General features: G+C 40.0%; 1 protein-coding gene across 2 annotated transcripts in view; it reads left to right on the top strand.

Moving 5' to 3' along the window:
• Nucleotides 1-15,511, top strand: part of HAO1 (hydroxyacid oxidase 1) — a 54,209-nt gene that overhangs the window by 26,095 nt on the left and 12,603 nt on the right. For both annotated transcript variants that reach the window (XM_036245417.1, XM_036245416.1), the window contains exon 4: nt 8,896-9,071. In XM_036245417.1, the coding sequence (XP_036101310.1) occupies nt 8,896-9,071 (176 nt within the window). The remainder of the gene's footprint in view (nt 1-8,895; nt 9,072-15,511) is intronic.

The raw sequence follows: 15,511 nt of genomic DNA, 5'->3' as shown, positions 1-15,511 counted from the left end.
CAGTTTTATTGTGATCCCAATACCCTAGTTCTTTGTTGAAGTCAGAGTCACCTATTAATTTTATTTTTCATTGTGTTTGGGACAACTATGGCTAGAAGACTGAAAAAAGCTTAGAGTGGAGAAAAAAGAAGCCACATGCTTGATCCCTCATCAACTACTTCTTTGAGCAATATCCCTCTTTTAAAGTTGATTGATTGATTTGAGAGAGAAATATTGATTTGTTGTTCTACTCATTTATGCATTCATTGGTTGACTCTTGCATGAGCCTTGACTGAGGATTGAACCCTCAACCTTGGTGTATCAGGATTTCACTCTAACCAGCTGAGCTACCTGGCCAGGGCCACAACATCCCTCTTTTTAATTGTAGATGAAGATGAAGTCATTTATTCACTGGTTCATTCACTCACTCACTCACTCACTCACTCATTTTAGCATAAACAATGGTATAGTAATCTATAATTGAACAATGATGGTTTCATTAAGTCAGTCAACTTGTCCATTAGCAGGGAATTATCCTTATTTCTGTGATAATTTAGAATTAGAGTCATCTTTATTAAAGTTGGGAATTCAGTGGAGTTCACTAAGAAAGACCCCAACTTCCCTAAGCTACAGACCCCTTTCCCTTTTTGTTTTTTCCTTCCCCCAGTTCCCACCAAAATTGGCTCTATGTGTTTTTCATACCAGTGTGCGACAACCTTCAGGGCAAAACACATTGGAACAGGAATCAAAACCTTAGTTCTAAGGGGAGACATTTGGATGATGGGATTTCAAAGCCGACACGGGAGTATGTGAAAAGGTGAGGGATGCCTTTTTGGATCCTGGATCTCATTTTACATGGACTGTTGCTTATTCTGTCTACATTTAACATTAATCTTTCTAAAACATCCCAAACCTGGAAGGTTAAAAAATTAAATTGGCATTCCATATAAGGACAAAAAAATTGTTGGCAGCCGGGACTCCATATATTTTATAGAATAGGATGTGTCGAAACCAGCACGTAAGTCCATAGACAGTCCTGTGTGTCACATAACTGGCTGAGTATGTACCTATTTGAGTATAAACTACTGTGCATCAAGTCTTGCTGTTGAGCCATATGTAAATTAGCCGCTATGATAGTATCTACCTCCAGGAGGCTGTAGGAAATTATTCCTGCATGTGGTGGCTTCTGTGGCCAATGACAGAAAGGGAAAGTGCTCTCCCGTTCAGACCTGCTGTCTGTGTCCCAGACACAGGGTTACTCAAATACCCTGTCTTTCTAAGAAAACAAAAGCTAAAGGTCCCTGACATATTCCTGCTTTTTGCCAAATTCATCAGAAAGTAAAGGTCTTCCAATTTCCCTCGTAGGAGATCTGTATTCATATTATTTCTCTATTTTGATTACCTTGTTTTTTAGACTTTCTAAAATTAGTGTCTCACCCTAGGCTTCTGACAGGAAATATTCCTCATTATTTTCCTTTAGCCATTTCAAAAGGAGTTTGCTATTTTTCCCCCCTCCTGTTGGTACTACTAACAACAACAATAATAACAGTAGGGCTGTTTTTGCAGCTTAAGGAGCACTTTTTTTCTCTGGATAACAAAAGGTGTTCACCGTGGCATGTGCTTAGACGCGGAGATGACACTGTTGTTGCTTCTGGCTGGTGTGTCTCGCTCCTTCTGCGCCAGGGCCACTCCGTCAGGAGTAGGATTTGCATTTTCCCCCCTTTCCTTTGCTCCCGGGCTCCCACCCAGATGACCCGCAAGACCGTGAGACAAAGGCTCTTTTCAGCTGTCCATGTGCACAGGAGTGGCCAGGGCTCCGCAGCTTGTCACATCTCCTGTCTGAAGATGATCAAACAATGAGCAATACGTCCAGATTACTGGGAACACAGGACACACCCCACAGCCTGAGTGCCTGCTGGCCTTGTTCGTCCCGTCCCGGGGGGGGGGGGTTGGCTGCAGGGCGGACCGGCACCTCTGCTCGGCTTCCCCGTGGCCCACATTCAGCAGTTGAAGGCAGAGCACACTTAGGCGAAGCCTGGGCTTCCGCCTGAGGCCACATACAACCGAAACGCTCATCTGTTATAGCCTGATATGAAATCAGGTTTCTTTCCGCAGCTGACCTGACTCATAGGAGGTGAAGCCGGGCTTTTCAGAAGTGAGGTTTGGCAGGCGAGGGAGGCAGGAAATCCAGAGGAGAATGAGTCTCTAAAGCGGTGGCTCCTTCCAGTCCTTGCTACTTCCTCTGCCGCAGTGGGGGAGGGTTCTGACTCCTGACATCTGGGACCAGCCAGAGTTCAGGAGTTTGGTAGTCTCTGCTTGGTCTATATGCAAAACACATGTATGTGTGTACTTTCGAAACGGTACAGAGGTTCCTGAAACAGGGCGAGTGGAGAGTATACTTATCTGCTCCTGGAAGAAGCAAGGAATGAAGCCGGTTCACTAGGCTGATTCCAGAGGCTTGGAGTCAGGGCTTTCTCGCCCGGTACCCCATGGGGACAGTTCATTGCCCTGGGTAAAGATCTGACTCCTGGGTGTAGTGCCAGGGCAGATGAAAGAGAAGAAAAGTAACTTTCATCATCGACTAAGTTCAAGGTAAAGCATGATACCTACCCTTTCGGTGCTTTGTCTGGGGACACAGTTCCTTAAACCCTAAAATGATTTATTAATCACAACAGCCAGAACAGATCACACACACACAAAGGTCAAACTACCATTGTCTTCCCAGGCCTCTCACAATAAAAGTGACCTGTGAGGCCTGACATGAGCGGACCCCCATTACTTCTCTGACCTCACCTCCCAGCATCCTTCTCTTCATTCCTCCCAGCCACATGCCAGGCTACAGCCTAAGAACTGATTCTTCCCTTTCCTGGAATGCTCTTCCCCCAAATCAATGCGCTGCTAACTTCTTCACTTAAAAAAAATGTTTTTATATCAGGGATGGGTCTACATGTCTTCCTATTGGGAAACCAAATAAAAATAAACAGCAGAGATCACAATGGAGACACAATATGTGTGGGGACCATGGAGAGGTTTTGAGGGGAGACATATTTGTAAAGGTGATCTTGGTACATGGCCCAATAGCTTCTGAATTTGAGGGCTAGAAAAATATTCACATTAGAACTGTTGAACAGAATAAAGACCTTCCAAAAATGTTCATGTCCTAATCCCTGCAACCTGTGAATATGTTACTTTACCTGGCAAAATAGACTTGGAGATGGGGAGAGTATCCTGGATTAGCTCCGATTAAATGTAGTTAAAGGTCTTTATAAGACGTCGCTGTCAGAGTGGGAGAAGCAGAGGTGGTGATGGAAGCAGATGTCAGAGGGACGTCTTCGGCAGGCGGGAATGTAGGTGGTCTCGAGAGGCTGGACTGCGCAAAGAAACGGATTCTCCCCTAGAGCCCCCGGAAGGAAAAGAGCCCTATCCACACCTTGCGTGTAGTCCAGTGAGACTCATTTTAGACTTCTGACCTCTGTGACTGTAATATAATAAATCTGTGTCATTGTAAAGCCTCTAGGTTTGTGGTCCTTTGTTACAGCAGCAACAAGAAGCATACACAGTAGCACAGATCTGCTAATTTCCTCCACCAGGTAGCTTCTCAGTGAGGCGAAGTTTGATGACCATCTTTTAATTTTCAAGTTAAACTCTACCAGCTCACTTACCTCTTATTCTGCTCTGCTTTTTTTCCCCCTTTCTTTATTTAATTTATTTTTTTTAATACTCACCCAAGGATATGTTTTTGTTTTTTTTTTAAATTGATTTTTAGAGAATAAGGAAGGGAGAGAGAGAGAGAACCTTCAACGTGAGAGAGAAACATTGACCAGTTGCCTCTCATTCACACCCCAACTGGGGATCAAACCCACATCCTAGGCATGTGACCTGACCGGGAATTGAACTCATAACCCTTTGGTGCATGGGCTGATGCTCTAACTACTGAACCATACTGGCTAGGGCTTTTCTTTATTTTTTTATAGCACTTATGATCTAACTTGCTCCATAAATTACTTATTGATTGTATTTATTATTTACTTGCTGTGTCTTCTTGCTAGAATCTAAACCCTATGTGGCCAGGGATTTTTGACTGTTTTATTTACTGGTATACCCTATACATCAAAAACACTGGCACATAGTAGGTGCTCAACAAGTCATGTAGAATCAATAAATAGAACTGCATTAGATCATAAGAGATTTCCCAGTAAAACATGACTAGTAGGAAGTTGAACAAAAATTTGAGCTCAAACATTAAGTCCATTTCTTCAGCCTTTTTTCTAACTGACCAGCCACATTGAGGAAGAAATTAACAGAGCTATGTTCTTAATATAAGTGTATTCTTAACCACAGAATCAAAGGCTGGTGGCCCAATGTTTTATGAATCTCCCTGTCTCTCATATTGTGTTGATATCATGGGCTCCACTGATTGTGATTTTTCATGTTGTTTCCCACTCTGAGGACATGTAGCTTTATCTTTAATGTCATATTATCAATACTTAAAATAATATTATATATGTCTCCATAATACTACCAGTTTTGCTATTGGTGATTTAATAATGTTTAACTTTCTTTTAGTAGTTGTTACTGTTTTTATGATGCTAACTTACTAAAAGCTAAAATAATTTCTATATTAGATTAAAAAGTATATTTGAGGAACATTCAAGGCACAACGAGTTCCTTACAAAGAAGAAATTTTATCCCTTGCCTTTGGGTCATTAAATAGATTGGGATTCGGAGAATTAAGTCATAAGTAATCATGTTATTATTTTGATGTTGCCCCCTTCCTTCCTTACGAAATGGAATACTTTGGTTATCAGAAGCCGCTTTAAGTGTTTCTTGTGTATATGTCATAATTCAAATAAAAATAGCATTCATGGAGGTTTCCTTCGGAGCCATTGGTAAAACACTCCATCGCGGGTCTCTGTCAAGATATCTGAAAACTTTTTCTTGGCTTCTGGCTTTGAACAACGTTTGAGAGTTAACAACAAGGCTTCATTGTGCACTGAAATTTCTGTAAGGCAACATTCATTCAAGTGTTGATCTGCATTTCACCGTCCAAGAATAACAACAGTTATTTATATAATTTTATCCATGTTTCTGTTTTTTCCTATCCATTTCACCCTTCACCCCGCCCCTGCTGAAACACTGCAGCTTGTCTGGGAGGGGGGTGGGGTCTGTGCAGAGTATATACACATACAGATGTTTTTCTTATTTTTCCCCTTTGGTCTTGCTATGGAAGAGACAGACCAGACCTTTTTCTTATTAACAATATTACTTAAAAGTTTGGAATTTAATATCACTTACTATCATTTATAAGTAATGGAATAGCTCTCCATAATATGGATATATTTATTGACCAGAAGATTAGCTTAATTCAAATTAGGATGACAATGGAAGACCAAAGTCAGTGATAAAATGTACAACTTAAGTGGTCTGATAAAAAAGTATTGCAGCTAAGATCTGTACCAAATCAATGTTCTCTCTTATCGATGTTTCTCTCTCTCTCCCTCTCCCTTACTCTCACTCTCAAATCAATAAAGAAAAAAAAAAAAAAAAGCCGGGCTGGTGTGGCTCAGTGGTTGAGTGTTGTCCCGTGCACCAAGAGGTCGCCAGTTCGATTCCAGTCAGGGCACATGCCCAGGTTGTGGGCCAATAGGGACATGTAGGAGGCAGACAGTCGATGTTCTCTCTCATCGATGTTTCTCTCTCTCTTTCCCTCTCCCTTCCTCTCATTCTAAAATCAATACAGAGAAAAATAATTTTTTTGGTACATGCCCCTAGCGGGAACTGAATCCGGGACTCTCAGGTCCACAGGCCAATACGCCAACCGCTGAGCCAAATCGGCCAGGGCAAGAGAAAAAAAAATTTTAAATCCATACCAAAGCTCAACAAATAGATGGGTACTAGTATGACTCTCATGGAACTGGAGTTTTCTGTGATCTGTAAGGGTCTCTCTCCTAAGTCCATGAAACTGTAGGGCTTACTATTTAATTCTTATTGTGAAACTTTGTCACTAGCTTGAATAGAGTTATATGGGACACGAGTGTTCTTGTCCTATAATAATATATGCCACCCAAGCTACCCAATCAATTATTTTAGCTGAAAGTACACTAAAATGTAAAAAGTGAAACTTAGTTTTATATTAAAGGAAATCTTATGAGCCTCTTAAAAATAATTTTATAATAGTATACCTATGTAATTCTAGGTTTATATAAAATTGTTATAGTTATGGCTGCAAGATACTTCCTATATTCAATAGCAGGGCTAGTGGAAGGGAAGAAAGAGCTATGACTAAGTCAGAGATCAGCAAGGCGAATCCAGGTATTGTTATCATTCAAAGACAGCCTTCCAGAGGAATGAGGTTTGCAGTTGGATTTGGGATTGTAGGCAGCGAAGTCACGTGGATGGTGTCATTGGGTGTCCAGATTTCTGTGCACCCAGTTGATGGTCAGAAGTGCAGTGAGAAAAGACTTTGAACCCAGTTTGGAGAACTGTCAAAATCTAGTCAGTATATCAGGACCTTAGACCAAGAGGTTCAGAGCGAGTCAGCAGCAGAGTCTTACAGGTAAGTTAGAGAAGTGCTAGTCAAAGCCAAGTTAACAAAATTAAATGTAGGATAAGGCAGCAACTCCATGGAGCTGTGTCACAGTTTGAGTTCCTCCAGGAGCAGACTGGGAGCCAGTGGTTTAAGTACTAGTGGTTCCTTCAGTGGGTGAAAGGAATATTGGTAGAGGAGTGGGGAGCTGGTACACGGGAGGGAAAGCAGTGAGCAATAGTCACATTATTAAGATAGCTACAACTGTGGGGGAAAAAAGCTTAATATGGATGGGAGATTCTGGGATGTCATGTAGAAGATATCTTAGGGTTAGTCTGCCTACGGGTGAGGGGGCTGGGTATTTATACGTAATATACATCACACTGCAAGTCTGCTATGTGGATGGTGAGTCATACTTCAGGAGTAAGAGAAGCTACATGTATTAGTCAGATTCTCCAGAGAAACAGAACTAATGTGATAGACATATGTATGTGTGTGTGTGTGTGTATGTGTGTGTGTGTATACAGTATTACTTGAATTGTATAGTATGTGCATGATATATTAATGGAGTTATTTTTTAAAAATAATCACACACAAAAATAGCAGCCACAGAAGCCCAATGGGCTGCCAGGAAGAAGGGGAGAGAGATTATGAGAAATTGGCTCACAGGATCATTTAGGCTGAGAAGTCCCATTGTCTGCTGTCTACAAGCTGGAGGCCCAGGAAAACCAGTGTAGTTTAGTCTCAACCTGGCGGCCTGAGAACCAGGGGACCTGTAGCAAAAGTCCTGGTCTGAGTCTGAAGGCATGACAACTAGTAGCTCTGATGTCTGAAAGCTGGAGACAAGCGATGTCCCAGTTCACGCAGAGAGAACACGTTTGTCCTTCCCTCACCTTTTTGCTCCATCTGGGCCCTCCACAGATTGGATGATGGGGTGATCCTTTCTACTGGGTCTACCAATTCAAATGCTACTCTTAGCCAGAAACATCCTCAAAGAAAAGCTCAGAAATATTTTACCAGCTACCTAGGCATTCTTTAGCCCAGCCAAGTGGACACGCACACTTTACCACAGGCAAATCAATGAAGGGAAGCTCATGCCCTGATCAGGACTGTCTGAAGATTGAGTAGTTTGAGTCAGCAGGCAGAGCACACAATGAAAGGAGGAGGGGAAGCATGAGCCGAGTACTCAGGTGCTGAGGAACACCCCGCCTCTCCCTGGCCCATCTCCACCTCAACGGCAGGCAGGAAAGAGTGTGCGGGGCAACACACAAAAGGTGTCAACTCGAGTTACCGCAGTTCCGGTCTCCTCGAGAGTTTCCCACAAGGACATTGAATGTTTCCTGAAGTCAAATTGCCTGATGAAATGGAGATCTAAACAAAGATAACGTAATGAGGAGTCAAGAGATGCTGTTTGAAACCCAAATGCTGCCTTAGCCAGATTTTCTGTCTAAAATAGGAATCAGTTATCAAGCTGTGGGTATCAAAAGTATCCATTTTATTCTCTAAAATTTTTTAAAAATTGTGATAATATTGATAAATGAAAGTCCTGTGTAAATTGTAATGTACCACGCAAATGTCATCATTGAGATTAAAAGGAGCCATTCGGCTGGTGTGGCTCAGAGGTTCAGCATCAACCCATGCACCAGGAGGTCACCAGTTCAATTCCCAGTCAAGGGCACATGCCCAGGTTGTGGGCTGATTCCCAGTGAGGGGCGTGCAGGAGGCGGCCAGTGGATGTTCTCGCTCATCAGTGTTTCTATCTCTTTCTCCCTCTCTCCTCCCTTCCTCTCTCCCTCTCTTCAATATCAATAAAGAAAAAAATAAAAATAAATAAAAAATTAAGAGATATTTGAACTTGGCCATATATTTTTCCTTGAAACGGATTTATTTATAGAAAAACAGCCTAAAATGAAAAACAAACTTGAAGTGGTCAATTAAGTCAACTATTTTAGCCTGGAATCCTACATAATCCTGCATAAAAAATATATGCAACTGACCTATAGATCAGCAATTTTCAACCAGTGTAAAATTGTTAAAACATGCAGTACCTGACTATTTAGTCAGGGGCACTGACCTCTTTTCCCTTAGATTGTCAAATAAAGAAATGACAACAGTCAACACATTACCCATCCACGGTGAATGAGTCAAAATTATACCTATCTTTTTGTCAGATAAACAAAAAATATATATTTTTGGCGTGCTACAGAATTTTAGTAATTAAATTATGTGCCATGAGATGAGAAAAGTTGAAAATTGTTGCTATAGATGGTTGAGGAATGAACAACTAATGGTTTTGAAAAGGGTAACTTTCCTTTTTCTATTGAATAAGTCATTGTAAAGGTATCTCTGACTTGGAGGAGTTTCTCATTCTATGTACCTCTTTATTTCAGAATGAAAAATTTCGAAACCAATGACTTAGCATTTTCTCCTAAGGAAAACTTTGGAGACAACAGTGGACTTGCTGCCTATGTGGCTAAAGCCATAGACCCCGCCATCAGCTGGGAGGATATTAAATGGCTGAGGGGGCTGACGTCACTGCCCATTGTTGCCAAAGGCATTTTGAGAGGTTTGTTTATTCTCCACTTGACTTCATACCGATTTTATGATCCTTTGTGGATGTGATCCTGATATTTTCAAGGGAAAATAATCAGTAAAAATTAACATGGAATTCGAAAGAGACATTGCATCTCTCAAGTCTCCCTTTTGATGTTCGTGAGTAAATAATTTCCTCATTCGTAGGTAATTCACTGAAGGAGAGTAGGACTCCCTTGAAGTAGGAAGTTGCCCATTTTAAAGCATTGGGATACTATTGCCTTTGTTTGGAGCTGTGACCAAATCCCAGAGCTTGGCAAGATCTAGGTAGAAGGTCTCGCGTTCGCTGGAAGCTGCAGCAGTTCCTCTCAGGCCCACGAGAAGCCCCAAGGCTGGTACCCTAATAACCAGACCTGTTTGAAGAGCCTCTTACTATTTTTCTCCTGTTGCTTCCAAGTACCAATGGCGAGGACTGATTTCAGAGTGTGGTGAATCCCGTATCTCCTCTAAAGAATGGTTGACTAGGACATTACAAGCTGTCGACATTAAGGAACTTGACTACTGCCCATGTACCCACATGTATTCAATCCCACAGGGAGTTACAGTGACTGTAATAATTTGGAGTGTAAATGTGTTCACCCTCAAAAATGTTTTCTTGCCTTTGAAAACATTTCTTTTAGTATGGTTAAACAAATAACTGCCAAAAACATATTATTTTAAATGGAGATGTTTAAGTAAGTGGCTCTGGGATGAGAGATTCTATCAATTTATCTCAGGCTTAACAATGACTTAGAATAAAAAACTTTTTATAGGTTTTCTTTTTTTTTTTTTTTTTGAATATGTGAGTCACATGACCCTATTTATAAAGCTTTAGGCACGCCACAAACTTTACTCTTTTAGTCGTTTGTATGCAGAAATGAAGCTAATAAAAGTGAAAGAATGGGCTTTCAAATAGAGATGTGTTTAAATTCAGATCTGTCCTAATCTGTGCTTTAAAAAAATATTGTTATACTCTTTCCTGTTGATCGTTGTTCTAGTCAGTCAATTTCTGAGAATTATACTTCAATGAGTATATCCTGGTCTTACAGACACTTTTAAACAAGCTTCACTTACTCCTATCCATATTGTCATGCACGATTGTTAGACCTACTTCCTGTAGCTACATTCAGTTTTAAGTCCTAAGAACGTTAACCTGAAGGTTCTGCCCCATCCATCCATCCATCCATCCATCCATCCATCCATCCACTTATTCATTCTCACAGTCATCACACAAACATTTATCGTACTTACTGTGTGCTAAAATAAAAAAGATAATAGTAATCTAAGGTCTTTGGCCAAAAGGAGACCACATTCTTGTAGGAGACAGACATATATAAACAAGAATTTGGGTGCAATAAGATGTTACAGAAGCTGAGTTAGAAATCTATACAGTATAAGGGTGGGTTTAAAAGTGTAGACAATTGCCCTGGCCAGTTTGGCTCTGTGGTAATAGTGTCGGTCTGCAGAACAAAGGGTCACATATTTGATTCTGGTCAAGGGCATGCAATTTTGATACCTGGCCCAGTGGGGGTCATGTGGGAGGCAACTAATCAATTCTCACATCGATGTTTCTTTCTCTCCCTCCCTTCCACTCTATCTAAAAGTCAATGGAAAAATATCCTCAGGTAAGGATAAAAAAAAGTGCAGAAAATTACAAGAGTGGATTAAGAAAGGTTTCATTTCAGAAAGAAAAATGATGACTGAGTTTTGCTATGACTCATAGATTGAAATAATGGCAAAATAAAGCAGGCATGAATAATAATTTATAAAACATGTAAACCATATCTGAGAATGTAGACTTTAGGGTGTTTGAGGACTGCTAAGGATCTTGATCATGGAAGCAACCCCACCAGATTAGCATTTTAGAAAAATCGCATGTTGTCCAATGGATCTGGTGGGTGGATGGATGTGGCAAACTTGGGGTCAGGGAGCACATTTAAGAAACTGTTATTGCTCAGCAAGAAATAACTAGCTGACCTGAGGGAACTAAGAGGGTGTAATTGAATTAGAAAATTAGTGTAGTTTCCAGCATTTAATACACTCTCATCACAGAGATGGCCTAGAGCAACCGGCTTGAAAACACCAAAAAAAAAAAAAAAATTTAGTACAGTCCCACATTTGGCCATGTAAAATAGGAAACAAATATAAGAATGAGGTTAATTTTTAAATGAACTTTTCAATTTAAGATTCCCCAATATATATCATCTTCTACAACTTTGTCTTGTGAGAGATGATGGTACTCTATTGTATTAGACTTTACTCTCATGTGTTATGTTAGAAAATATTTTGGCTTCTAGAACTTCATTCTTTGGTCACCTTACCTCAGACCATCACCTCATTTTTCTTTTCATCTATATGGATTGTGTGACTTGTTTCTATGTATTTTCAAAAATTTTTGCACACAGTAGATAGCCCAAATGTTTATTGAGTGAAGTCCTCAGTGAAAACTATGAGTCAATAAATTCGAGAGAACTCATAAGCAAGAGAAAAAGAGTTGAGACACTTGGCATCTGCAAGGAAATAACTTATTTATACATGTACAGTTTACACTGTCTAGTTTCTCTGTAACTATTTATTTCATTTATTTAACAAACAAGAATCGTTTCTATGACAACAACGTCACCGAGTCAGTGCATATGCTCCATCTGGGGATGAGGGAGGGGGTTCAGGGGGCAGTGCCCGTTCTGGGAAATCTCGTGCTCACTGTTTCACAGAGCTTCATCCAGAAGTCATGTGGATGAACTGCAAGCACTATCCTCTTTCAGTTTCCTTTTACCAGAAGGATGCAGATTGTGTTCACAGGCACATAAAGTCACAGGCAACTGGAAGGATATCAGTGAAACATTCCCCTTACCACGCTTTTAAGAACTGCATTTTAATGAAAGCAGATTGGGGAATAAGATGTAATCTCTTGCTGTGGTTAAACTCTGCTCTTTGAAAACTTCAATGCAAACTCCGGACATGTATGAGACAAGATTTGGTCTTCACCAAAACTCATGCTAATGAACAAATGGCTTTATAAGCAAAAGCATAATGCTTTTTAGAGCCTTTTTTTTAATTAAAAACTTTTTAAAACTAGGTTGTTTCACTTCCAGAGTGGCTTTTTATTTTGTAAAAATTGTTCTCTAGCTCTTTGCCTAGACGCAGTTTTTTCAAGACGCTCTCAAAGGACATTCACTCAAATGTTCCTGGAGTATGTTTCAAATGCTGCCATATATCTAGTATTTACTTATTAAACTCCTGTTAAGATAGCACAGAGGACTGGGTCAAAAGCTCCCAGGGCTTAACGGCAAATCTTGAGTATTTACATTTCACTTTGGTATTTTGGATTAAATACAGAAATAATGTATTAAGAAGACAGCAAACACTGCTATTCCCTACTGACTGCTGCATTCGTCAACCAACGAAGGTAATGACTGACAAATTAACAAATGTGAATGCCATGTTAGTGAGCTCTAAGGATTAATGAAAATATCAGAGATTCATGAACATTTTCCTAAATCAGAACATTTTGACCTTCTCAAGGCAGCATTGTTTTCTCTCGAGGTTAATGTAAAATGTAAAATTGTGGACAATGTTTCATAAGTCGCTAACAAAAGGGGCTCATGTCTGCTCACAAGTTATTCTTTCTTTCTTTGCTTCGCTAGACATTCATGATCCTATCTTCTGAGCAAACCATTTCCTACATTCCCAGCACTGCCTAGAAAAACATGGGAAATCACTTGAAATGGGAGAAGATAACAAACTGTTACTTAAGTAGCACTTACTTCAGATGAAAGGCTGTTTATAATCTTAATCCTTACTAGGATGAAAATTTTGTTGTTTTATTATAAATAAAACTCAAATGTGCCAAAGCAACCAGCAAATGAATTTTCCTGCACTTACCGATCTTATTAATTTATGCTCCCCACATCAGAGGAGGAGGAGGATGATAATAATAATAATAGCTAATATTTGTCTGATGTTACTCTAAATACTCATTTAACTAATTTACTTCACAAACCACTCTTTAGTGTATTATTGTCCCTATTTTATGGGTTAGGATACTGATGTACAAAGAAGTTAAGTAACTTGCCGCCTACATAACAAGCAGATATGGGAATCAAACCCATGTGGTCTGACTACTAAGTCTAAGCAGTTAATCACATTTTTATTCTGCACAGGGTCTGTTTATTGATAATATTTAATTTCTCCAAACACAGGTTGCAACTACATGGTTGCAGCCATCTGAATATAAATTGAAGGACAGCGTACATCCTTAATCATGGACTCAAAATATTAATGTTCATATATTTTGACTTTTCTTTCTTACTTTTGATTTAATGTTTGAGAATCATACACACCACCAGATAACCAGAGCAAACCACATGGATTCCAAAAATATTTTACTTTGTTTGTTAAGGTTATTTATGTATACACCTAGACTTTTAAAATTCTCTTTATTAAAACAGGTAAACTCAGGCAAGCATTAAAGCTGATCTAACACAACAGCGACTTGCCAAATGTCACAAAGTTAAATAAGATTAAATAAAAGTAAAATTCCAGTTCCTCAGTCGCACTGCCACAGTTCAGCTACTAATAGCCACGTGTGGCTGGTGGCCTGCGTGGCACTGGGCAGCCCTGGAACACTGGCATCATCAGAGCAAGTTCTGTTGGAGAGCACTCCATCAAGGGTGTATCTTTAGAGAACCATTTTCCAAACGTTTCAAATAATAGTGTATTGGGATTCTGGTTCAAAATGTTGGACTGACTACTTACGTAGTCTCTTATAAAATTTAAGATGTCCCTGAAATTAAGGTACAGAAATCCCAAAACACATAAGACTTATGACAGCAAAGCAAAGGAAGCAGAGGGGTTTCCTTTCTCTGCAGAGGAATTTCAAGAAATTTATGAAAGAAATAAAACGTAAGGGAGACTGTTGATAGGAGGAAAATGTAATGAAATAGTCCCTCAAGATAGGCTGGAGGGCACCCTGGAGGAGGCAGAGGCATTATGTAATGGAGTGCCTGAGAGGCTCTGTGTCTGATCTGAAAGTGTGACAGAGTTGGGGGATGGGAAGTGGGGACTGAAGGCCAGAGGTTTCACTGGAGTTCTGTTCAGGACACTCGGACACTCACGGCAGCTGGCAGTCCCGTTTCCCTCCCCTGCCTCTTGTGGGCAGCTTGACATAGTAGCTTGATCCTTACTAAGGAAATGGGTGGCTGGGCTCGCCTGTGAGCAGGGAACATTTACAATACGACATGATGCTGTCCTCATTCTGACACCTGAGGAATTCCTAGTCCAAGAGACCTTCCGTTAGCATTCCTTGATGAAAACATAAGCCAAATGAATGCGTGAACTTGACTACAAGAGATTCCACGCTGAGAGTGGAGGAGCAGTCCTGTAGGATGGAAGAGGGCCATAGGTAGAGTAATTGGAGCAGGATAGAGCAGGAAGGGCTCAGGGGGTGTCTTCAGAGGGAAAATAAGGTGATTTAAATAGGTTAGATAGAATAATTGAAAGGTTTGAAGAACTTGAGGATACTCTAAAGTCTCTTGATAAACTGAGAAAAAAAAGAAAAGAAAGGCTATTAGAAATCCAGGAAAAGAAAGATCTGTAATAAAACACATATGATCCAAATATACAGCAATATTAAAATGTAAAATACTATAAATCAATCATTCGGGTGGGGAAAAAGTCATCTTTCAATTTTGAGCTAGAGCCTTTTCCTGATGAGTGACTAAAAAATTGCCAGTAAGATCTCACAAGATGTAATGCATGCTTGGATTGAAACAGACAGCCAAAACAGTCTCATAGAAACATTAGATTTTATATTTAATATGAAATAAATACAGAATACCAATCATTTTTTGAGGATATAATTAAATGCATAAGAACTCAGGCTTACAGGTGAATAGATAACACACAAAGTAGTTGGTAAATACTGATATTGATATAACAGAACACCTTTCATACGATTTCATTGCATTTTAGGGTTTGTCATAGCACTACTTAAAGACGGATTCTGACAAAAGCAATGACATGATGACATGATGTCTTAGTCAGCTTTTCATTTTTATTTTGCAGTAACAAAATACTATAGACTGGGTGGCTGAAATGACAGAATGTATTTTCTTACAATTTAGGAGACTTGAAGTCTGAGGTTGGGGTTCCACTATGCTCATTCTCTGGTGCAGACACTTTCCTTGGGTCTCAGAGGCTACCTTTTCACTGTGTGCTCACATGGCCTCTTCTTTTTGAGGACATAGAGGGGTGGTGGGGACAAAGCTCTCTGGTACCTTCTTATGAGGGTACTAATACCATCATAAGGGCTCCACATGCATGACTTCATCTAACCTTAAATATTTCCCAAAGACTATCACATTGGAAGTTAGGGCAGCAACCTAAGGCTTTTGGGGGGACACAAACATTCAGCCCATAAAACATGAGTTTAAT

The sequence above is a fragment of the Molossus molossus genome, unplaced genomic scaffold (genome assembly GCF_014108415.1).
Source record: "Molossus molossus isolate mMolMol1 unplaced genomic scaffold, mMolMol1.p scaffold_m16_p_6, whole genome shotgun sequence".
Taxonomy (NCBI): domain Eukaryota; kingdom Metazoa; phylum Chordata; class Mammalia; order Chiroptera; family Molossidae; genus Molossus; species Molossus molossus.
Note: the sequence above shows the minus strand (reverse complement) of the source record. Positions and strands in the feature narration are given on the sequence as shown.